This window comes from Numenius arquata, chromosome 6 (genome assembly GCF_964106895.1).
Source record: "Numenius arquata chromosome 6, bNumArq3.hap1.1, whole genome shotgun sequence".
Taxonomy (NCBI): Eukaryota; Metazoa; Chordata; class Aves; order Charadriiformes; family Scolopacidae; genus Numenius; species Numenius arquata.
The window spans coordinates 14,207,772-14,230,043 of NC_133581.1; the positions used below are offsets into that span (position 1 = coordinate 14,207,772).

Consider the following 22,272-nt stretch of genomic DNA (forward strand, 5'->3'; position numbering starts at 1 on the left):
TGGGGGTCCTTTGCCTTCGAAGATACATTCTCCACAGTTGTGAGCCATTCAGTGCTGGATTGTTTCTGTGGCTGGAGCCGCTCTTGTACACCATTTTTAATGTAAACGAATGTTTTGGGGTGGTTTTTTTTTTTTCTGCTCTGAAAGTTCCTAGTTGGGTGAGGTCCTCTGTGGAGTCCGGAGTGTCTCCTTTTGTTGGACTGCATTGCGGTAAAGGTGCCCTGGGAGTTCTGACCGACAGAGCAGCTTCTTAATTTTTTGCATTTTAAAATAAGCCAGGGGTTATTGAAGAAATAATCTTCGTAGTCCTCCCCTGGGCTGTGGGCTGCATGAAGGAAAGCCTGTCCAGAGCTGCCTGCAGGTAGTTTGGTCAGTTCAAAACTGCTGCCAGAGGCAGATCTGGCAGCCTGCAAACTTCTTTCCCCACCTTTACTCCTAGAAATAACTTGTGAGGACGTGTCAGAAATCTCCAGACTTACAGAGTGAGTGCATCTCCCTTTCCTGCAGCACAGAGGCAGTGGGCACGTTGCCACGCTGTCTCTCACTTTGCGTTTTCTGTGTAGCCAGGTCAATCAGCCAGTCTGTTTGGGGGACTAGGATTTGGCATGGCATCTGGGGGGGCTGGCAGGTCAATCCTCTCTGCCACAGGCTTTCCTGCATGATCTCAGGCAAGTTGCTTATCTTTGACTCTGCTTGAGGATAACAAAGCAGCTGCCTGGGGGGAGGAGGGCTGCAAGAGGAGTTGTCCTGCTTTCTTCTCTGGGGAGCTGGTAAACACTGGCTGTAGGAAGTGTGTAGTCTGAGGTAAGTAGGAGGAAAGCATGGAGAGGGATGTTTGTAAGGCAGAGCACGTGCATTGCCCTTTGCAGAGCAATCTCCTTCCTTTCCTTTGGTGCATGTGCAGCTCTGGATGAGTACTGGTGCAGGAGGGGTGCTAGTGCCTGCTGAGGAAGGGGCAATTGGTCTGTCCCACAAAACATCAGCATAATAAAAAGGCAGGTGGGAAAAGAGAGATTCGGCTGTGAGACCAAGTGGAGAACAAGCCACAGAAATGAAAGTTCTGGATGGCTAGAGGAAGAGTTCTATTTGGGGCACCACCATTTTTGATGGATTTTGCAACAAAGGGGAAAGCAGCAACAGTGATGCCTTCTTGCATGAGTTAAATGAGCTGAATTGAGGAAAGCAAGCCCTGTGCTCACCTCTGTTTAAGTCTGCCGGCGGGGCACTACCACCGCATGGTATGGGGCTGCAAGGGCTCCACCTTGCCTCCCCAAAGCAGTCTGTTGAGGTGGTAAGTTGTTGAACTGGGGCTGGTCAGGTTCCTGTCTCCTAATCGCATTCTTCATCCCTTCTCTTTTCAACTTCCAGGCGCCTCAGAGCAAAAAGCCCCTGTTGAAGAAGGGGTCAGTGCTAGGCAGCTACCTGCTGGATGACAAGCCTGTCAAACGGTTAGATGGACATCAGTGTTGTGTTCGTGGTGTCAGTCTGTGCCCGCTGGAGTACCCTGTCAGTCAAGCTGTGTCCTGTGTCTAGTTCTCCCACCTTGGTGCTGGCTGGTTTGGGGAGCATGTTGGGGGTGCATCCAAACTGTGGCTCTAGTTGCCTCTTGGCATCAGGTGGTGAAGGTGAGGATGCTGTTAGCTAATTTCCACGGGGGAATGGCTCCCCTTTGGGCTGCTTCTAAATGCAGCAATGAGGGAGCAAACTTAAATGCCATCAGAAGCTATGGGAGCATTCATGGGATGGGAGTCACGAAGGCTGCCTCTGACCGAGTTGGGCAGCTCCATTAAAATGAGTGGATCATCTCCCAAGTGTGCCAGTTCCTCCTCAGGCAGAAATCCTGTCCACTGGCTCCTCATGCCAGAGCCCATATCCCTGGGGCATGGGAGAGGGCAGGAGTTGCACAAGGCTTATGTTCTCTCTGGCAGCTGAAAGACCCAAGGAGAGGGCCCAGCGCCAGGTAGGTTCATCCTGCCCATCTCCCTCCACACCTATGCAGATGCTCACCTGGCACACCAGGCCTCCTCCTGCACCAGGGCAGGTGAACGTGTCTGTGTGGCCAAGGCCTTTTTTGTTGTTGTTTTTTCCCCACTCTCCATGCAGACTATACAGTGGCTTCCATACCCACATACGCCTGCTTGCCTGATCTGTGCTGGCATTAAGCATCGGCCCGTGTGAACTAGCTGTGTGACCAGCACACCGGTATTCGTCAAACGCCTGCTTCTTCTGAGAGGCAGGGGAGGCCAGCCCAAACTGATCTAGTTTGGAGCTGGATATCCCCTGCAACTGCTGGCCCCAAACAGGTTTTAAAGGCAGTATGTTTCCCCGTTTCCTACCAGGTCTCTGCAGGTTCCACTGCTTCCCAGGTTCACCTGATGCCAACCAGAGACATAGGTCTAGGCTCAGAGTTTCTTCCAGCTTCAACTCAACCTTAATGCTTGCAATTCTGGTAGTGGCATTTAAGAACTGAGCTTCAGGCTCATGGACTGGTGGAAAACCACACGAATCACGGCTGATTCTTGAGCCCTGGCTGGGAGCTTGGTTGGATAGGTCTGAAGCAGAGCTATCCATGCTATCCATGGGATCAGACACCCAATTTCTTCCATCCTCCTCCTCAGCTATTCTTGCAAAGATCCTGCTAGCTGCTGCTGGCATAAACCCACTGGAAAGGATTAACAGGTGGAGAAGTCTGGCAGTGAGGGTGATGTGAGAATGGGAGAAGTATTTGTTGGTCCTGTCTCTGTCCCAGTACTGTGTCGCACCACGTTGCTTGAGAAACATGAATAAAATCCATTAGATCTGGAGTCACTGTTCAGAAAGCTCTGTACTTGTCCATTTTTTTTCCCCTAAAAAGGCTTTTGAGTGTCAGCCCCTCATTGCTGCTACTCCTGCTAGCCCTGGGAGATGGGGACTGTTCCCCTGAGCCTGGAAGGATAGGTCTATTTTCCATGGGGAGAAGTTCCAGCTGGCCTGGCTCCGGGCTGGCATTTGGGGCAGGTACAGGGAGGAAAACCTGGAATGTGAGCTCTCTTTCATGGAACAGGTGTAGGCATTGCAGCAGGTGAATGCTGGATTTCCGTAAGGTCTTTGACGTGGTCCCCCACAACATCCTTCTCTCTAAATTGGAGAGGGATGGATTAGATGGATGGACTATTTGGTGGATTAGGAATTGGTTGGATGGTTGCATCCAGAGGGTAGTGGTCAATAGCTGAATGTCCAGGTGGAGATCGGTGATAAGTGGTGTCCCTCAGGGGTCTGTATTGGGACCAGTACTGTTCAATGTCTTCACCAGTGACATAGAGAATGGGATCAAGTGCACCCTCAGCAAGTTTGCAGATGACACTAAGCTGAATGGTGCAGTTGACATGCCTGGAGGACAGGACGGCATCCAGAGGGAGCTGGACAAGCTCAAGAAGTGGGCCCATCTGAACTTCATGAAGTTCAACAAGGCCAAATGCAGGGTCCTGCACCTGGGTCAGGCAACCCCTTTTATCTATACAGGCGGGGGGATGAAGGGAGTGAGAGCAGCCCTGTAGAGAAGGACTTTGGGGTACTGGTGGATGACAAGCTGGACATGAGCTGACAAAGTGTGCTCACAGCCCAGAAGGCCAACCATACACTGGGCCACATCAAAAGAAGTGTGGCCATCAGGTCAAGGGAGGTGATTCTGCCCCTCTGCTCTGGTGAGACCCCACCTGGAGTAGTGTGTCTGGCTCTGGAGACCTCAGCACAGGAAGGACATGGGTTTGTTGGAATGGGTCCAGAGGAGGGCCACAAAACTGATCGGAGGGCTGGAGCACCTCTCCTATGAGGACAGGCTGAGAGAGATGGCTCTGGGGACACCTTATTGCAGCCTTTCAGTACTTAAAGGGGACTTACAGGAAAGAGAGCTTGAGCAAGGGTCCTGGGGATTTCTTGCCACAGAGAGCCCAGCGTGGCTGATTGGAAGCTTTATAAAACATACATCTCTTGGGTTCTGGCTCCCTTACTTTGGGCCAGGTGTGGATGCAGGCCAGAGCAGAGCCAACACGAGGCAAAGTGACCCTGGTGTGAGCATTTTCACTGCAATTTGCACACCTGTGGCAAGTTTCTGCTGCCTGAACTCAGTAAGATTCTGCTACAGCAACATTTGGAAGTGATGGGCTTGTTTCCTGGAGCGGGGCTTTGTGCCTTCAGCAGAGGGCAGTAACATACGTGCACGCCACATGTGGACTCCCAAGGATGATCAGCCAGCCCTCACCCTACTGCCTGCCGTCAAAACCCTTTTCACTTAATCTTGAAACCTTTGTTACTTCTGTTTTGTTGTATTTGGTAATAAAAATAGAGGAGGGGTTGTTAATTTTTTTTAAAATATTTTTTCCTGTTGCCATCTTTATATGCTTTGCCTCATTTTTCAGTACTGGGGGAAGTGGGAGGCTAAGAATCCTTGAAAAATCTGGAAGGTGGGAATTTTTATGAAAATTAATGAAATATATGTCGGCACATATGAGTACAGCATAGCTCAGGTGAGCTGTCTCTCCCTAGGGATGCCTCTGATGCCTTAGTCACAGGGAGTATGGGGAGCGTATGTATGAAGTAGAGTTTCTGCAAGCATTACATATGTGCTAATTGGATCTCATTGGTTGTTTCGGGAATTTGCAATCTCCTCCTCTCTCTCCCCTTCCCTCCCCTATTCCCCCCTTCCCCCTGCCCCCCCATTTTGTGGTGCCTATGGACTTTAATACAGACAACTGGCCTCTGCGGACCTTCCCTTCACCTTCCCTGTGGACATGGCAGTGGAAGAACCCAACAAAAAGAGCTGTAAATACTTCCCAGGCAATGGGACATGGCTGAAGATAGGAGAAAGAGGCAGCGCAAACTTTGGAGAGAAGAGCAGAGACAAGGATAGATGGTCATTGGCAGCAGATGCTGAGTGGTTGAGGACAACTTTGAAGGGTGATGCTGACTGTATTAAAAATGCAGATGGATTAGATGATGCTCCATTGCCTCCTAGAAGACAGCCTGTTGGCACTGAAACCAGGGTGAGTGCAATTACTTGGGGTTCTTCCTGAGACATCTGCTACCAGGGACTTGAGGGTTTCTGACTCTCTTCCCCTGTAACTCCAGCTCCATATAGTGCAGGGGTCCAATGCCTAAATCAAAGCACAGTCTGCAGCTGGGCTCTTCAAAACAGCATCCCTTTCTTCGATTGTAGCTCCCAGCACTGGAACCAGCCAGCTGTTCCCCAGACCGCATCTTTAAAGTGGTGTTTGTAGGGAACTCCGGTGTTGGGAAGAGTTCCTTCATCCACCGCTTCTGCTATGACAGGTTTTTGGCTGAACTCAATGCCACCATCGGTAAGTAATAGAGTTTCTGGCTAAAAAGGGTGGGAAAGTCAGCCTGGACACATGCTTTTTGCCCGTATTTTAGCCCAACTAAAGGTAAAGGTGGTCCCTCACCCAATTTTGAATCAATCTTACAATTTCCCTGAACTAAATAATGTTGATCTTGGCCATTGGCCTTGCGATGACAAGTTGCTCTCTCTCCGTCCTGTCTCACGATTGTTGTTATCTTCCTGACAGGTATCGATTACCAGGTGAAGAGTCTGATGGTGGATAACACCCAGGTTGCCTTACAGCTGTGGGATACAGCCGGACAAGAAAGGTAGGTAATTTCTCTGAGGATGCCTTACTGCCAGGCTCTGTGTAGAAAACAGGAGGAAAAGAGAAGAGTGCATGCACCTGGTTTGTGTCTCTGGGAAAGTTGTTAGCTTCAGAAGGACCAGAGAGATGACATCAGCTATTCCAGTGTTGAACCTGCAGCAAAGGTCTGTTTTGGAAATGTCTAGAAGCTGTGGCTGCAAAGCAGGGCCCAGGGAGATCACTCTGAGGACTGATGGAAAAGTAGTTTTCCATATGTCTGACCTGCATGCTCGTGGCCTCAGGTAGTCTACTCATAAATCACTGTATGATGTGGGGGTCGAAGCTTCTCTAGCCCTCAAAGCTCTCCTGCATCAGCCTGCTCCTGGGAAAAGCTACAGGACAGGGCTGCAGATTAGGATAGGAACAAAGGCTCTGGATAGGCATCCCCAGCTGCTCACCACCACTTGCTATTCAGAGGGTAGAAAGGAGTGTGTGAACCTTTCCAGATCTGATTCAGATGGAGCCAGCTGAATTACCTTGATCTGTGGGGAAGGTGATTTGAACTACCCTGCTGGACTCGTCAGTGAGGTTGTTGGCCCCTTCCACTGTCCCTTCTGCTGATGGACTTGTGGAAGTGATAATCCTTGGTAGAGGATTAGCTGTTTGTGTAGCTTTTTGCAAAGCTTTTTGCGACAGTGAGTACAGGTTCTCCATTTGAAGGCCTCTAGTTTCAAAAGCATGGGCCATCACTAGATGTTACCAGCACTGTTAGTGAGGATCAGAGTAGTAGAGGACACACTTGATCCTCATCTGCTACTAGAGATGTAGGCCCACCACTAACTTCATGTAAATTAGACTTTATTTAGGATGCACTTTGAAGCTGAAGATGAAAAGCTATTTCAAGGGGGCCGTTAACCTCAAGAGTCTGGCAAACATAAGTACTGGGTATTTTGGGCTAAATATGCTGTGGGAGCAGGCCTTCAGGAGGCAGCTGAGGTCATGGGAATATTATGATCCTGAGCTGTGCCAACAGAGTAATGATGCTGTTTACCTCTGTCAGCTAGACCATGCAGACCTGGTGGGAAGGTACTAAGTAGGAGTATCTTTGACAAGCAAACTATTTCTTCCAAAATCAAGCTTCCTGCTGAAGAAATAATGATTTTTGAGGGGATTCCTGTGCTTATTTCAGTGCTGAAGCTAAGCAGTAAGGGGAGTTGTTATGGCATGAAGTGTGATATTTTTCTGCGACCAGATTACATCAGAGGCCAAAATCAAGATATTGTCTCTTCAGAAGGACCTTTAGGATAGGCCCCTGCAGCCTTAGCAGGTCTTAGACATGTACTTGGAAGAGAAAGCTTGGCTCAATACTGATACTGAATAGGACACCTGGGAAGAAACAAAAGCTTTACTTACTTCTAAGAAATACTAATTAGTTCTAACTGGAGGTGTCCAACTGTGACTATCCTATGGAAGAGACAGAGAAAACCCTTGGAGCATTCAAGGAGAACTCCTTGGTGACTTCCCTGAGACCGGTGCATGCTCTGGCCCGTCCTATTGTTCCAGAGGTGCACCTTGACTACCAAAGATAGAGTCTGTGCTTTCTCAGTTAGGTAGCTGCTAGAATGTCATGCCCTTATTGTAGTGGTAAGAACTGGCTTCAGGCAATTATCTGAAGAGTTCAGGAAGGTTACTACTTGCTGTAGGTTTCCTTGGCTCTTAATAGAGTTGGAGAGCTTGTTATCCTGTGCAGGGCTGAAATACACAGCTTTCCGGTGAGATCTCAGTACTTGTGTTGCATTGAATTCCATCAGTTTGCAATCAGTGTGGTTATATCATAGCCCTGTCGCAAACTGGTTACAGATTTTAAGGTTTGGGTTTCTTTTTTGTTGGAATTTATTCCCAAAATACAAGTCTGTGGTTCTAACTGGTACCCACAGGATAAAGCAGATGTCTGACGGGAGTTTCTCCAGGTAATTGTGTCTAACTGCTGATTTTTATGTATGATGGCATTGCTTTATAGACTCAAAACTGATTGTACTGATGCTGAGATCTTAATTGCTGTTTTGGCAGCACTGCGGCAGACATTATGCATGCCTAGTTTATGCTGTGGTACAGCTTAGTCTGCAGATTCTTCTGGGCTCTAGAGAAAAGATCATGGTTTTTCCATCCATTTCCCTTTTTATAGGCAATTACCTTTTCCTGTCCCACCTAAACAGATTCTTCTGTTTCTTTCCTCCTGACCCACAAAGGTCTTCCTTCCTGCTTTCTCAGCACCGTGTGTTTGGAAAGACTCCTGCTTACCCATGGCTGCTGGCCTGCCTCAAAGGTGCAAGGATCTGACCTGCCTGTCACCAGTCTGTACACACCAGCCCCAGGGGACACCTCTCACACGCAGGGGCTGCCAGGCCTTGCAGAGAGCCTGCACTAAAAGACAGCTAATCCCATTCTGTTTCTTGTCATTACACAGCCGTGGTTCTGAGAGTGCCTTTGGTTTCATTTGGGCTCAGGTTTCGGAGCATTACCAAGCAGTATTTCCGGAAGGCGGATGGGATTCTGGTGATGTACGACGTTACGGCCGAGTGCTCCTTCATGGCGGTGCGGAACTGGATGAGCAGTGTCCAGGTGAGAGCAGTTTGTAAGTACCCCATGTGCATTGGCAGTGTCTCCTAAACGTGGTCACATCACACCTGTGCTCAGGCAAGGAGATCTGGTGTTCAGCCTATGCACATGAGAGGGAGACTGCCCTGGTGCATTTAGGCTAAGACCTGCAGCATGCACGCACAGCGCTTCGCACCATCACATCCTGACTCTGCTTTGAGATTTCTAGGTAAGACTGTAATATTAGTAATGGATATTTTTTTTTCCTCATTTGCTTTAACTTTAACATTATTTTTTTTTAATTTTTATTTTTTATTTGGTAACCGTGTAGTAATACTGTAGTCTGCCCCCCTGATTTTTATTTCCAAGCTCTCAATAAAAGCATTAATCTGTGGCTTGTATCTGTCAGCGGAGACAAAAATACCTGTCTGTATAATTGACATAAATTGTGTGTAGATGACTCAGAGTAGAAGGGGAATTGACAAAGGTGGGTTTGTTTTGATTGTGCCGAGTCTCAAAACCCAAGATCTAAGTGAAATGAATAAGTATAGGTTGGAGATTTCTAATATTATAAACTTCCACAGGCCTGTTGGTGGCGGGGGGGAAACCCAAACCACTTAGCTATTTCTTTGGACTCTAAAAGATCAAAGGTTAAGATTTTCAAAACTAACCAGCCTCTGAAAATCAGGCTCCTTTCAGGAAGGTTAAACTGAGCACACGGAAAATCAAAGCACCCAAAATCTGTAACTTTTAGTAATCTCTCTTCTTTTCCTTTTCCATCTTAGTATTGATCTTGCTTTGAAGCTGTTCAGGTACTGTAAGTCATCCAGGGCAGTTACATTTGGAAATAACTTGGAGCCCCGTTCTGCAGTCTTTTCTCTAGTGATGTTCTGGTGAGCCAGTGGACCTAGAGGGGGTTTTACCAAAGGCAATGGGCTCCAAGAATCACCTGGGAGTAACAGTTGCTACAGAGACCCTATACAAGAGTTGAAAGTTGCTTAGTTTGCTTGGCTAGTGGATTTTCAGCAAGGGATGGTTGAGTTTAGGACAGCACGTATGATGAATAGTGTACACAAAAATTATTGAACTTAATAAGAAGCTTTGCCTGAACTTCAGTTCCGAACAGCCTATGGGGCAAACTGCTTTTCCTTAGGCTCTTCTGCTCTTCCTAGAGCAGAACTTAGTCCTGTCTTCCCTTTCTCAGCATCCCAGCTGTACATACCAAATATCTGAAATACATTCCCGTAGTTTAAGCTTCCTTCCACAAATCCCTGGGGCTATTTAAGGAATGGCCATTTAATGAGCTAAAGGGCCTGATCCTGCTGCCACTGAAGGTCTTGTGTGCACGAGCTGGAACAGGATCTGCTCCGAGATATTTCCCTCCCTCAGCTGGGTCTCTAGGGTACTTTACTCTGTTTCTTTTGCAGGAAGGTATCGAGGATGGAGCTGTGGTCTTTCTTCTTGGAAATAAAATGGATGCTGCACAGAGAGAGACCCGGAATGTGCCCAAGGTGGAGGGGGAAAGGCTGGCGAAGGTGTGACTCTGGGCTCTGCTGCTCGACCTGCTCTGCAGCCTCCTTCCAGCTGTGAGCAGGGCAGCCTGACTGGCAGGATACCCTTCTTGGAGCCATTTCCCAGTATGGTACCTTCCCTCTCCCCCCAGCCCTGCCCTGTTTCTCCAATGCAAACATCTACCGAGGTCCCTCTGGTAGCAGGGAGGATGAGGTGGTGGCCAGCATGTGGCAGACAACAGCCCTTGAGGCATGCTCATGCTCTTGAGGCTTAATGCCTCCCTACAGTGATGCTTGGTGTCTCCGAGGGGAGCATGGATGGTTGTTTCCCCATTTGAGGACTCCTCTAATGCATGCTCTGTAAAATCATCCTGCCTCCTTCCTCACTCCCTGCATCTGCATGCCCACTGGTACCTTGGCCCCTGGGTGGGGGGAGGCAGGATGGTTCAGGGTTCGGTTCAGGTTCGGGGCAGGCAGTTCAGAGGTGTTCCCCACCTTCTGGACTCTGCAACACAAAGGTAGGGGAATCCAAGTACCCTGTGCAGATGTTTTCTCTTCCCATATAACTCCCGCAATGTTCCCTTTTGGGGAACAATCTGGCTGGGACCCCAAATGCTGAAAAAACATCTCCTTTTCCTGGGTTTGTGGCCCCAACTGCTCTCGGCAGTGTTCCCAGCGGTGAGGGTGGGCCAGCTCCAGTGTGTTATCCGCGTGAGGTGTGAGTGAATGGTGGGGGAGAGCTGGCAGCCAACATGGGTGCTTGCTGTGCTCTCTGGCAGGAATACAAGGCTGTCTTCTATGAGTGCAGCGCGATGACTGGCTATAACATCATGGAGCCCATGCTGCACATGGCCAGGTCAGTGAACAGGAACAGTCAGCCTGGGATATCTCTCCAGCTGTAGGTGATTGGTGTGGGCTGTCCCGGGGAACAGGAAAGAAGAGGGGTCTGTTAGAAACTGACTTTCTGCCATGTGACAAAAAAGACCTGGAGCAATGTGCTCTTCCCCCTGACTCCAGGTCCTTGTCTTCTGTGCCTGGAGAGCACCAGGTGTGGACTGGACATTACTGCATGCAAAGCTTCATCTGGCAGAGCTGGCTGTTGAAAGACTAGGAGTTTAATTGGAATATTTCATCACAAAAACATCGTGTATTATCCCAGATTTTAAGTTTGCCTTTTCAGTTTGACGTCTGTATGCATCTCTGAGGGTTTTTTCTTCCTTATCTTATTAAGCATTATATAGAATGTGACATTTTGGTGGCAAAGGGAGATAAGACACTGTAAGCCTGAAAGGGGTTTGCCTTAAGATTTTTAGTTTTTAAAACAGGAAGTAGTTTTGAAAAAAGTCTTTGAAATCTTGCAAGAAAAATATCCTTTTTTTTTCTTTTATCCCTTCACCTCCTGCTGCATCATCTCTGTTAAATTCACAGCAGGACTTAGCTGTTCATTAACTGGGATGATTTACTTACTAGGTAGGTAATCTTGTCTCCCATAGCACGTGCTATTCAGCGTGCTTTATTACCGTGCTGCTGCCTGAGACGGCCCAGACAGGTGAGGCAAACAGCCCGGGATCCTGCCATCAGTGAGGGAGCTTGGGAAGATGACAAAGACCACTCACGTGCAGGTCTAGTGCTCTGACTAGTAACCCATGCTGTCCCCTCTTGTATGTGCTCAGTTTCTTTCCCTGTTCCCTGGAAATTAATGCTCATTTTCTGTGTGTGGCTTATATAGCCCAGCTTTCAGAGAAGCCCGGTCTTTGGGCCAGTCACTTTTTACAATCCTAAATGTCCCTGGCTGATGGGGAGCAAAGGGCAGAGCCAAATGCCTTGGCAGGAAGATCTCGGTAACCAGGTTGTGTTCTTGATCTGTGCTGCTTGTTCCAGGTTGCTGACAGCACAAGAAGACAGGCAGAGGGAGAATGCCCTGCAGCTGGACGATGTCAGCAGGAGGAAAGGGTGCTGCACATAAGGCACATCAACGTGTCAGCAAGAGACATGTGCCAACGCTGTTTCATGAAGCCGGGGTTCCTTTTGAGCAAGCCAAATCTGATGGTATCCGCTCTGCAGAGACTTGGGGAAGCTGCAGCTTTTCCCCAGCAGGGAATTTCAAAACACTAAATCAGGCCAAAATGTGCATATGATCTGTACTGTTCCATCTCCCAACTCTGCACGCAGCCCTGGTCTCTGGAGGCCTCTGCTTCTTTGGGGGAATTCAGCTGGTCTTGGCTTATGGCACAAACTGGGCCTTCTGTCTGGAGAGGTCACTCCCTGTAAAAGGAGAAAGTTTTATTCCTTTTCTTTTTGGCAAAGAAGTAACACAGTGGGTCCTGTGTTAAATAGAATTTGAGTGTAAGAGAGAAAGAAATTATTTTGAATTCAGGCTAGCTCTAGGTAGTGATCAATTTGTCTCAAAAAGCAACATCTCCTCTTGGTTCTGTAGCAGCAGAGCCCAGCTGAAAGCCTGCTTCGGTCAGCGGGAAAACCTCCTTCGGTTCCTGTATTTACTGCAAAGTTTGGCTTGACTTGCCAATATTATAGGTAACTGATTCCATATGTGGATATAGTATGTATTGATAAAACAAGTCACGCTGATGGCTTTCTTCCCTTTGTTACCCTAACGGACCTTGTCACTGTCCCTCTCTTACTGTTTACAGAACACAGAGCAGTTGCCCAGGGACTCGCGGGGGCTGGCACGTGCTGCTGATTCGTAACCCGTTGCGGGAGCTGTGCTGTGCATAGTAGGGCAGCCATATATAGCCTGTTTTAAGGCTGAACGTTGCCTGTTTCCTCCCATTCTCTTATCCTTTCCTGAAGCACCTCCAGCAACTAGGAGCAGACTCATCTGCAGTACTGAATCTGCCAGCTTGACCACAGTGCTTTCGAATGGACCTGGGCTGGAAGCACAAGGCCTGCCTGAAACCTACCTAGTGAAGCTTTTTCTCTTGTGCAATAACCTCACTTTCCTGGTGAAGGGCCTAAGAAGGAGCAGGACTGAATCTGTTCCTGTTGGGCAGGGCCCTTCTTGTCACTAAGGATTCGGGCAAAGCAGGGTGAGGGGATGGATAGGCTGGATAGGCACTGGCCCCAAAAGTGGACCTCTCGGCATAGCTGCCTCTGTGCCTGGGCATGAAGCCCCTGGTGTTCTCTGGGGTGTGATGCTTTCTGTTTTGTAGCTCAGTTGCTCTTAAAACCTTGTGGGACTATGAGCTTTTTTGGTAACACCCTGTTTCCTTTCTTCTTTAAGCCTATTTCTGTATGTGACTTCCGACATTTTAGGAGCAAGACGTGGTACTCCAGTTGTGACACAGTCCCTCCAGCCTTGCAGCATAGGGAGGGCCTATATTTATCCACTGTCTTTCCTCTCTTGGGATAAGGCAATTACTCTGAATGTCTGTTTATTGCACAAATTTCTCTGGGAATATCCCATGCAGGAAAAAGTGCTCTGAGTCATCTACAGCCCGTCAGTTGTTACAAAGAATTTCCATGGTTCCTCCCAGGGCCCTTTACTCCTGATAGGAAAGAGGAAGTTTTTCTCTGGAAGAGCAGGATTCCTGACTAAAAGGAATAGCTAAAAGTAATAAGCTCCTGTTCGGTCCTTACTGCTGGCTGGCTGTAGTTCATGCTGTGTGTTACTGCCGTAACGCCTTCCAGAGTCTGGGAAGCAGAAAGTTCGAAAAGGTCCAGAAGGAACCAGAGCTGCTGGTGTGGAGTCTAGAGTAACACCAGCAGCGCTGCTGGTGGAAGTCCTCCTGTTTGCAAGAAATGATGTTTGGGAAGGGAAATCCTCTCTGTTTTCAGAAAACACCTGTGATCTGAACACAGAGGTGGCTTTCTGGCCAATGTGGGCATGAAGGAGCACAGATATTATCTTTTGCTGAATAGGTCAAACCCACTACCTGAGTTGGGGGAGCTGCTTCCTCTGCATCATGCTCCACTTGCAGGTTAATAAGGAGTGGGGCTGACTAAGAACTGGCATCTTTAGTCGGGGCAGATCAGTAATGCTAACATTTACTTACCTGCAGCAGCAGGATTTGGGAAGTTCCTACAGAAGGAAGAAAGCTGTAGCCAGTTTGCTAACATGATCTGAACGCACACCTCCAACACTGTATGCAGAGGACATGAAAGACCAAGGTGTGAAATACAGCTGACACAAATAGGGGCGAGTCTATGTATTACCTTTTTCAGTGTTGTCATATTGCAATGGCAAGAACTACCACGTGGGTGTTTTTAATGTACAACCTTAAGCATGTTTTCTTAGTGCACAAGCAGAGTACAGGCAATAAAGAAATGCTCTCTTAGAAATGGTTGTGCTGAGAGATTTTTTTCCAGATGCTGCGGGAGATTCAACCTCCCTTCTTCAGTTGCCGATTGTAGCGTGACCTCCCCTTCTCTCTGCTCAGGAAGTGCTGAGAAGCTTGTCCCCCACGGTGGTACAAGCAGGAGGTTTATAAGTAGGGAGAGATTCGATTGGGAACCCATGTCTTGGAGGCAGCACAGGAGCAATTCATCTCCAGTCTGATTTTTTTACCTCTTTCAAGCAGCCGGAGTCCAGCTGATCAGGGAAGGCAGAGCAGGGAGGAGAAAAAGGGGAGATGCTTCCCCAGTGTCTGGGGGGGATGTAGTGCTTTCCGAGAGGGCACACTCCCACCTTGTACCTATATCTGTACAACTAAACATTTATTTTATTAATGTCCCATGCATCCCTTTCACTGGAGTTAAGAATTTGGTTGCTTTTTATCCTTGTGCCCTGGCATGGTTCCAGCTGAATGTTTGTGCGTTACAGAACTAATCTCTCTGCAGCTTTGACCAAAGAAATTATTACTCATTTCCCCTGCTATAAATTGATAGTTGGAACAGAGAAGACTTTTGTTTCAACCATGACAGTGACACAGAGTTTGAGCTGTTTGTGCTTTGACAACAGTAAGCGCTGGGGTGGGTTTTATTACTGGATGGTCTTTTGTTGTCTCTGAAAAATATTTAAATGTCCTGTTGGAAGACCCAGACACTTACTGCCTAGAGGGGCATGTTGTTAGTTTTTAAACCTGTCTGATACCAGACCCAAACTAGACCAGACTTTCCACAAAATTCCTAATTTTACTACACCTCCCTGTTTTTGTCAGAATCTCTCCTGCCTGACTGGAAGCCCTGGGAGCAGCCACCCTGTGCAAGTGACTGCTGGAAACTGCAGCATAAATCAAAATCAAATAATGGGGATATCCTGAGGTGGCATGAGATGAGGGAGGATGCAAAATAGACTCTGCCTGGGGGCTTATTCCTGCACTGCATTGGCTGCTGTCTCTTAGTGGACAGGTGACTTTTTGCACATAATCTGCAAGGCATTTTGTAATCATATCACAAGAAAGTCCTCTTCTTATAGCCTGGAAAGCCTTATGCTGGCACATGCCACAGTGCAGCTGTGTGTACAATCAGATCTAGGGGCAAAGGCAAAAAAGACAGCTGCTCTGATAAGCGGCCACAGTCCCACAAAGCCCTGCACGCAGGCAAAGGGACCCCACTCTGCCTTGCGTTTCATGTGTCTCTCTCATATTAATATGCTAAGGATAAGCATAACAGGATTAGCATGACAGCATCTCTTTGAAAAGTCAAAACAGGGCTGAAGAGAGAGCATTAAGCCACAGTGTTAACTTTAAAGCTTTCCCACAGGACAAATGCAGGAATTGCAAAGGTTTGGGATGTTTTTTCTTCTACTTTCTTTATTGCAGCAGCCTGAACTCCAGGACAGTTTAAATTTATAAGCATTTAATCAGTTCCCACTATATAAGGGGTCATGCAGTCTCTCACCTATTTTCTGTCCTGCCACCTTCTTCTGTTTGTGTCTCTTCATGCTCTTTTTACTTGTTTAGTCCATATATATATATTGATCAGGTGCTTAAGCTACAAGTATAAACATATGTCATAGCTCATGCTTTACACCTTTAAATGCTCTATTTGGAAATCTTCTGCTCAGTGCCAATAGATCTACAGTCCTGCAGTTCAGAGCTTCGTTTGAGCTGCCGTCAGTCTGCTCATTACTTATCTGGCTGTTTACGTCTCACACGGAAATTTCAGCTGGCGCACCTACGATAATCCGTCTCCAGACTCTTCAGGCCTGCAAGGCATGCTTTATATGCATATCAAGCCATGCGGTTTAATAAGGCCCTGATCCTGCAAATACAAGTGTAGCTGTGCGCTTCTGAAATGACTAGTCCACAGGAGACCTCACCAGGTAAAATTAATGTTTTTATTTCAAGGTAAACATGTTTCTCTAGTAAATATATATTACTCCAGTAAGAAGCTGGGGACTGGGAGGTGGGGGGTCCTGTGGTATATCTCACCTTTACCTGCAGGCTTTCCCAAGCACACGACTGCTGTGCAGGCAGCTGTTGTGCCTAATCATACGCATTTGCTGACCCAAATCTGCCAGGGGGGGAGGTTACGTTTTTTCCTGTTTGTACATGAAATCTCTGGATGCAGCAAGAAGGCAGCGGCCCAGTGCAGCAGGGTAGGGGCTGACATCTCGTTGCCTCCTGGCTCTGCCCCGCACTCCCTGCAAGAAACCTCTCAATGTGTAAGTGTGAGCTGGTCCCCTGTTTAATCGCTGGGCTCTCCAGCGGCTCTAAGCTGAAGCTTGGGTAGGATCCCCATGGGCTGAGGAGAGAGAGGTTGGTTTTCTCATTGGGAAGGATGAAGTGATTTTTGAGTTGGGCACACGGGCAGGAGAGGCTAAGTGTCATAGTCAAGGCAAACACCCAGGAGGTCCTAAACTGGCCTTTTCCCGCCTTCCCTGTTCAGATCTCTGCTGCATCAAAAGAATTGCGGCCAGCAGGTCCAGAGAGGTGATTCCGTCCCTTTACTCCGCTCTGGTGAGACCCCACCTGGAGTACTGTGTCCAGCTCTGGAGCCCTCAGCACAAGAAGGACATGGACCTGTTGGAGCAGGTCCAGAGGAAGGCCATGAAGATGATCAGAGGGCTGGGGAACCTCTCCTGCGAAGACAGAGTTGGGGCTGTTCAGACTGGAGAAGGCTCCAGGGAGACCTTATTACAGCCTTTCAGCACTTGAATGGGGCTTATAAGAAAAATGAGGATAGACTTTTTAGCAGGGCCTGTTGCAATAGGAGAAGGGTTAATGGTTTTAAACTGAAAAAGGGTAGATTCAGACTAGATATAAGAAAAAAAAATTTTTACAGTGAGAATGGTGAAACACTGGAAGAGGTTGCCCTTCCATCCCTGGTCCAAAGTCAAGTTGGATGGGGCTCTGAGCAACCTGCTCTAGTTGAAGATGTCCCTGCTCATTGCAGAGGGGTTGGACTCGATGACCTTTAAGGGTCCCTTCCAACCCAAACTGTTCTATGATTCTATGATCTCCTTTCTTCCCACCCAACCCAAAAAACTGTGCAAGGCCCCTCAGCTGCTGAGGGAACAAGGTGAGGGTCTTTCTTTCCTCTGAGACCAGCCTCTGGGGGGGGGGGGCTGTTGCTCAGCACAGCGGCGTTTAGGCTGAAGCTGAAATGACGTAATGGAAGGATGAGGCGATGTGCCAGTCAGGGCTTGATCTTGATTTACGGGATGTTTCATGGAAAACTCTTTAACAAGCAGGTCTGACGCCTTAAACCAAAAAAAAAACAACCCAAAAGAAAGCAGCTCCAGCAAGCAGCTGCAGCTCGAGTTTGCTGTAAGGTGTTGCCTACGGCAATGGACACGGGTGGCGAGCGCCAGGGGGTCCCTGCTACCAGTGGCACGGCTTGCCAGCCTCACACAGCACCGGCACGGCCCAGCCCCCAGACCTCCACACCGCCGGGTTTCGGGGCGTTTCGTTTGGCAGGAAACGAACAGGGGCCGGGCCGGGCGGGAGGGCCCGAGTGCCGGGGGGAGGCGCCCCCCGAGCAGGCACCGCCCCGCCGGGTCGGGGCTGTGGCCCCCGCGGGGCGTCCCGGGCTGGGCTGGCCGCGCCGCCCTCTCGCCTTCCCTCTGTGGGTGCCTTCCCTCCCTCACAGCGCGGCAGGTCGGGGCGTGAGGCGGCGCGGAGCGCTCCGGTGCGGCGTGGCTCGCTGCGGAGGGGTGAGGCGGGGCGCCCCCGAAATGGCGGCCGCCCGGGGAGGGAGAGAAGGCGGGCGGGTCGCCCCGCGGCCGTTGGGAAGCGGCCCGGCGGGGAAACGGGGTGGGAGCGGGCTGGGGGCGGCATGGGGAGGCCGGAAGGGCGGCGGGGGCTGCCTGCAGCAGCCCCTGACAGCCCGGCCTGTGTGGCGCTCCCTCCCGAGCCGGGCCCTGGGGTGGCCCGTCCGTACCTGGCCGTGGTCACCGGCGGCCAGCTCTGTTGCAGCACCGCCTCGCTTCCCCATCAGCGGCCACTGGCACCGTGCAACTTCACGGGGGCTTGGCTTTTGCATTGTTATTTTTTTAAAAAGCGTTTTAACCTGTTGCAGGGTGGTGTGGGGGTGCGTTCTGAAGCTTTGCACGGCTTTGCACATCAGGAGAGATGTTCAGAACGTTGCCGTAATCTTGTGAAATGATACATGTCTCCCTCTGCCTTTTGTTCAGTGAGGTCTCCCTGTTGTACAAAAAATAAACCTTGGCCTCTGTGTTGGGCTTGTAGGACCCTTGGAGGAGGGGGAGAGCGAGCCCTTGTTTGCCACAAACTCCTGGCTATGCTCCGTTTCTTCAGTTTTTTGGAAGCTGAATCAGATGGGAAGCTGACGGCAATGGGTTATTGTTGCACCACGGTGTTCCTTGCCATGAGGAATCTTTCCCAGTAGTCTTTGCTCCGTGTCATCTCCTGAAGAACGTAAACTGCTGTAAAATGTAAAAAATCTTGACTTCCTGAGGGCTTTTCTAATCAACCTGTTGCAGTATCCTGTTGAATTTTAGCAAAGACGTATCTTCATTTCAGGCTACTCTGTAGCATCCCTTAAATTATGCTGCTTCATTTCCTTTGTCCCCGCACAGCACTTCCTGGCATTTGCTCTGAGAGTTACGTGGTGTCTGCTAGAACAAGGGTTTATTAAAACGGCATCACCCATCAGAGGTGATGCCCAGTGGTGGCCGTTTTGTTGAAACAAGTCCCTTTTGCCAAAATGCATTCCCTTTGCCACCTGTGAGGCCACTGCCTGGGTTCTTAGGGAAGCTTTCGGTGTGACAGGATATCTACCGCCTGGTATTGTTGAGGCTGAAGAGTCTTTTAGCGTGTCATCAGTCTGACAAAGATCCATCGCAGTCCTCCTGCAGGACTCTCACTGCTACCAAAGATGATTGCTTGTGATGGAGAGAGTAGAGCGTCTGTCTCTTCTGGGCTGCTGCTGAGCTCAACGGAAACTGGAAAAGCTGATGCAAAAGTTTCAGCATATTTAGATTCTCTAAAGGAGTTTGTGTGTCTAGGACAGGCAGTCTCTGATCTGCAAATTGTCGGAAGCTGGGCAATGTTTGGGTCAAAATCACTTATGCTTTACCAGAGGCATCTGATGACAGGTCCCTGTCAAAGGCATAACACTGGCTTGCATATGTGGGTCTTGGCTCAGGTTTGCTACAGCTGCCAGCACTTCGAGTCAGGTGTCCTTGCCGAAAGCTTGGGTTGTGAGTCGGAGGAGCTGGCAGCTTTTGAGCTCCTCCATGTAACTATCCTGAGATCATATCCTTGCTCTGTAGTTTCCTGATGGTGTCTGAGTTCCTGACTTGGACATCTTTCTGTCCATATGCTGTATTTCTGCAAAAGGCATGTTTTATTCCAAACTGTTGCGTGTATTGTTGGCCTGTGGCTGTTTTTTTAAATAGTGGCTTACCTTCTTGGTGGAGCCCTTCTACAATGGAGGAGAATGACTCCCCCAGTTGCCTGGTAAAAATCCTGGCAGTCCTTGCTGTATGTTGACTCCAGTAAACAATAAGGATATGCCTGTTTGCTGTGCTTGAGATAATGTCCCACATGTGACATCTCATTTTACTCTGGAGTCTGAGGTGGTTAGTCCGTCCTGTGGTACGTTTTGTGGGACCTTAACAGTCAAGTTTTCTTTCTCCTGTCTCAAGGCAGGTGTGTTAAAGGAGGGTTTGTTCTTAGTGCAGAAAGCAGAACACTGAGTAAGAGGAACTTTGACAGCCCGGTTGGGGCGGTGGCTCTCCCTCTTTTGGATCTAATACAGAAGTCATCTTCTGAGTTAGCAGGGAATACCAACCCAAGAAGATTTTTCCCTGATGCTTTAGTTCCCCAGCCCCCTTGCGCAGAAGGGAAGTCTTATACCAGTTTGGAAGTGGGCAGGATTCTGAGGGTTCTCTTCAAGTATAGTAAGGCACACACAGCTGAAATCTTGACTCTGTGAAGGGTATTTTCAGTGTAGGCTCCAAAAGTTTTTGTTGATGGCTGTGAGAGATTCTTCAGCAAGGGGGTGGAATAAAGCTGCTTGTATTGCCTTGTCAAGCAAAAATGCTAGGTGGGAGTGGCTGATGGAGTGCTCTCTATTCCCTATAGGAAGTTTCCAGCAGACCTATTGTATTATTCCCAGCTAATAAAAGTTGTAGCAGAGCTCTAGCTGTTCCCATTGCACATACACAGACCATGCAACAACTCTCTTGCTCTTGAGACAATGTTGAAGGGGTAGACTGGTGAGCTGTCAGGTAAATTCACTCATTGCTTCTACAAAGTTTGGTTTCTGCTCTAAGGAGTGTGTTGGGCTACTTGTTATAGTACAAATACATGTAAAAACGTATTCCTCCTACGCATAATGTCTCTGTCACCTGTATGACAGAGATACATACTACACCGATATGTGACAAACTATCCTGTCTGACGCTTCCAGGTGATTCAGTCTCTTATAAAGCCGTTATGCTGTCCCTGTGTTTTTTTGTGCCTTCTGTTTAAGACAGAAGCTTAGAAAGATAAAAGGTGGATGGGCTAACTCTGAAAAACAAATGGGGAGCTTTGCTTTTTCATGTCCCAGTCTACCACTACTGTCCCCAGTGGCCTCATCAGTCTTGCTCTTGAAGCCTCCTGAGAAGATGCTCTCCTACTCTCCTACTTCTGCTCTCTGCTCCTGGGCTTGACACTGGGTTATCTCCAGCTCTCCCTGAGCGTGTGCACCGACAGCTGAGGTCATGGAAAGCCTGAGGGAGGGTGACTTCTGGAAATGACAGCTCATCTCAGCGTTTCTGGCTGTGAGGAACAGAATCCTTAGTCTCTCTGGTTGTTTAAAAACCTTCAAGATCCTGAAGGTGAAGACCAGGTCTCCTTCCATCTCGCTTATCCTTCCTTTCAGACCCTGAACATGATTTTCCTTTTGCCACAGCAAACCGAAAATGAAATGAACAGTGTCACTATTTGTAAAACGCCCCCCTTTTCCCATTCGCTTCTGCATATGCACTTTGGCAGAGCTTTCTCCCAGGTTGGTGACCATCTTCTCAATCTCTGAGAAATGTGCTTTTCCCTGCCGCCCCGTGCCTGAAGCCAGGGTGTGTAGGGAGAAATGAGGAACGGCAGGGCTGCAGGGTGGAGATGAGGTGTTCTGTCAGTTCTGCAGAGAGCTCCTCATGCCATCCCTCCCCACGGCACAAAACCCATTTGCTGTCAGGCCCTCCAGGCAAGGATCAGTACTGTAATAGCAGCACTGCTGATGGGCATCTCTCTTGCCAGTGCTTTGCTCTGTCCTGCCTGCCAGGCTCCTCTGCTTGTGATCTCAACAGCCTGGCATCCCAGGGAATGAATTCAATCAGTCCTATTAGTCCTGCATCCTGGATGCTGCACAGTAATAAAACTCTTGGCAGTGTGTGCAGGAGGATAATTGCTATTTTGCACTCCTGGTATTGCATGGCGGAATAAGAGGTGTGTTTTGGGGTCTGGGTCACATTCTGGTATGGCTGTCTCAGTCCATGTTTCTAACCATAGTTCTTCTTGCTGGCTGGGTGCTTATGGTTCTCCAGTCTGAGCTGGAAAAGTGCTGTACAGCTCGGTAGGTGCACTTCAGGCAGTAGTGAAATAAGAATGATATGGGACTGAAGGTGTAGCTGTCTCCTTAGAAGGGTGTAAGTATAAGTAGCTGCCATGACCCCAGCTGGGGTCTTCAGAAAGTAATTTATATTGATATTTGTTTATGAAATACATTTGTGTGTATTCCATGCATAGTTCTGATGCCAGCAGTGCTAGACACTAGTGGAGGCAGGATACTGGTTTAGTGGGGTAAGAAAGGACATCAGGAATTATGTTCTGTGAGGTTAACAGAGGGGCCCTTGACGACTATTTAAATTCATTTGAGTGTTGACTCACAGCTGCTGTCGGCAGGGTACAGCCAACCAAATGCAGTTTTCATTGTGCAGTGAGTTGCACAGTGTAGATTGCCCGCATCCATGTAGGCTGCCGCCAAGTCACTTTTTCTACTTGCTGAGCTTGTGTGTGAGAGGTGAGAGCATCCGAGTGAGGGAGCGTGGAGGATGTGGAATGCAGCACGGTCTCTGAAGAGAGGTGGAAATGAGACATGTGGGAGGTGCGAGAGGGCATGTTGCTCAGACCCACAGGTTGTTCCTGGCAGCGGTAATGAGGCATCCTAAGAAAAAAACGAGCCAGAAGTAG

The 22,272-nt window shown here is 48.8% G+C and overlaps 2 protein-coding genes across 2 annotated transcripts in view; both read left to right on the top strand.

The window, feature by feature from the left end:
- Nucleotides 1–11,696, top strand: part of CRACR2B (calcium release activated channel regulator 2B) — a 45,389-nt gene extending 33,693 nt beyond the window's left edge. The window contains 8 exon segments of the mRNA XM_074149381.1: nucleotides 1,369–1,448; nucleotides 4,727–5,021; nucleotides 5,195–5,336; nucleotides 5,562–5,643; nucleotides 8,129–8,243; nucleotides 9,647–9,754; nucleotides 10,510–10,586; nucleotides 11,612–11,696. Coding sequence (XP_074005482.1) covers nucleotides 1,369–1,448; nucleotides 4,727–5,021; nucleotides 5,195–5,336; nucleotides 5,562–5,643; nucleotides 8,129–8,243; nucleotides 9,647–9,754; nucleotides 10,510–10,586; nucleotides 11,612–11,696 — 984 coding nt within the window.
- A 5,900-nt stretch (nucleotides 11,697–17,596) lies between these two features.
- Nucleotides 17,597–22,272, top strand: part of CD151 (CD151 molecule (Raph blood group)) — a 36,589-nt gene continuing 31,913 nt past the window's right edge. The window contains exon 1 of the mRNA XM_074148949.1: nucleotides 17,597–17,786. The gene's annotated coding sequence lies outside the window, so the exon portion shown is untranslated. The remainder of the gene's footprint in view (nucleotides 17,787–22,272) is intronic.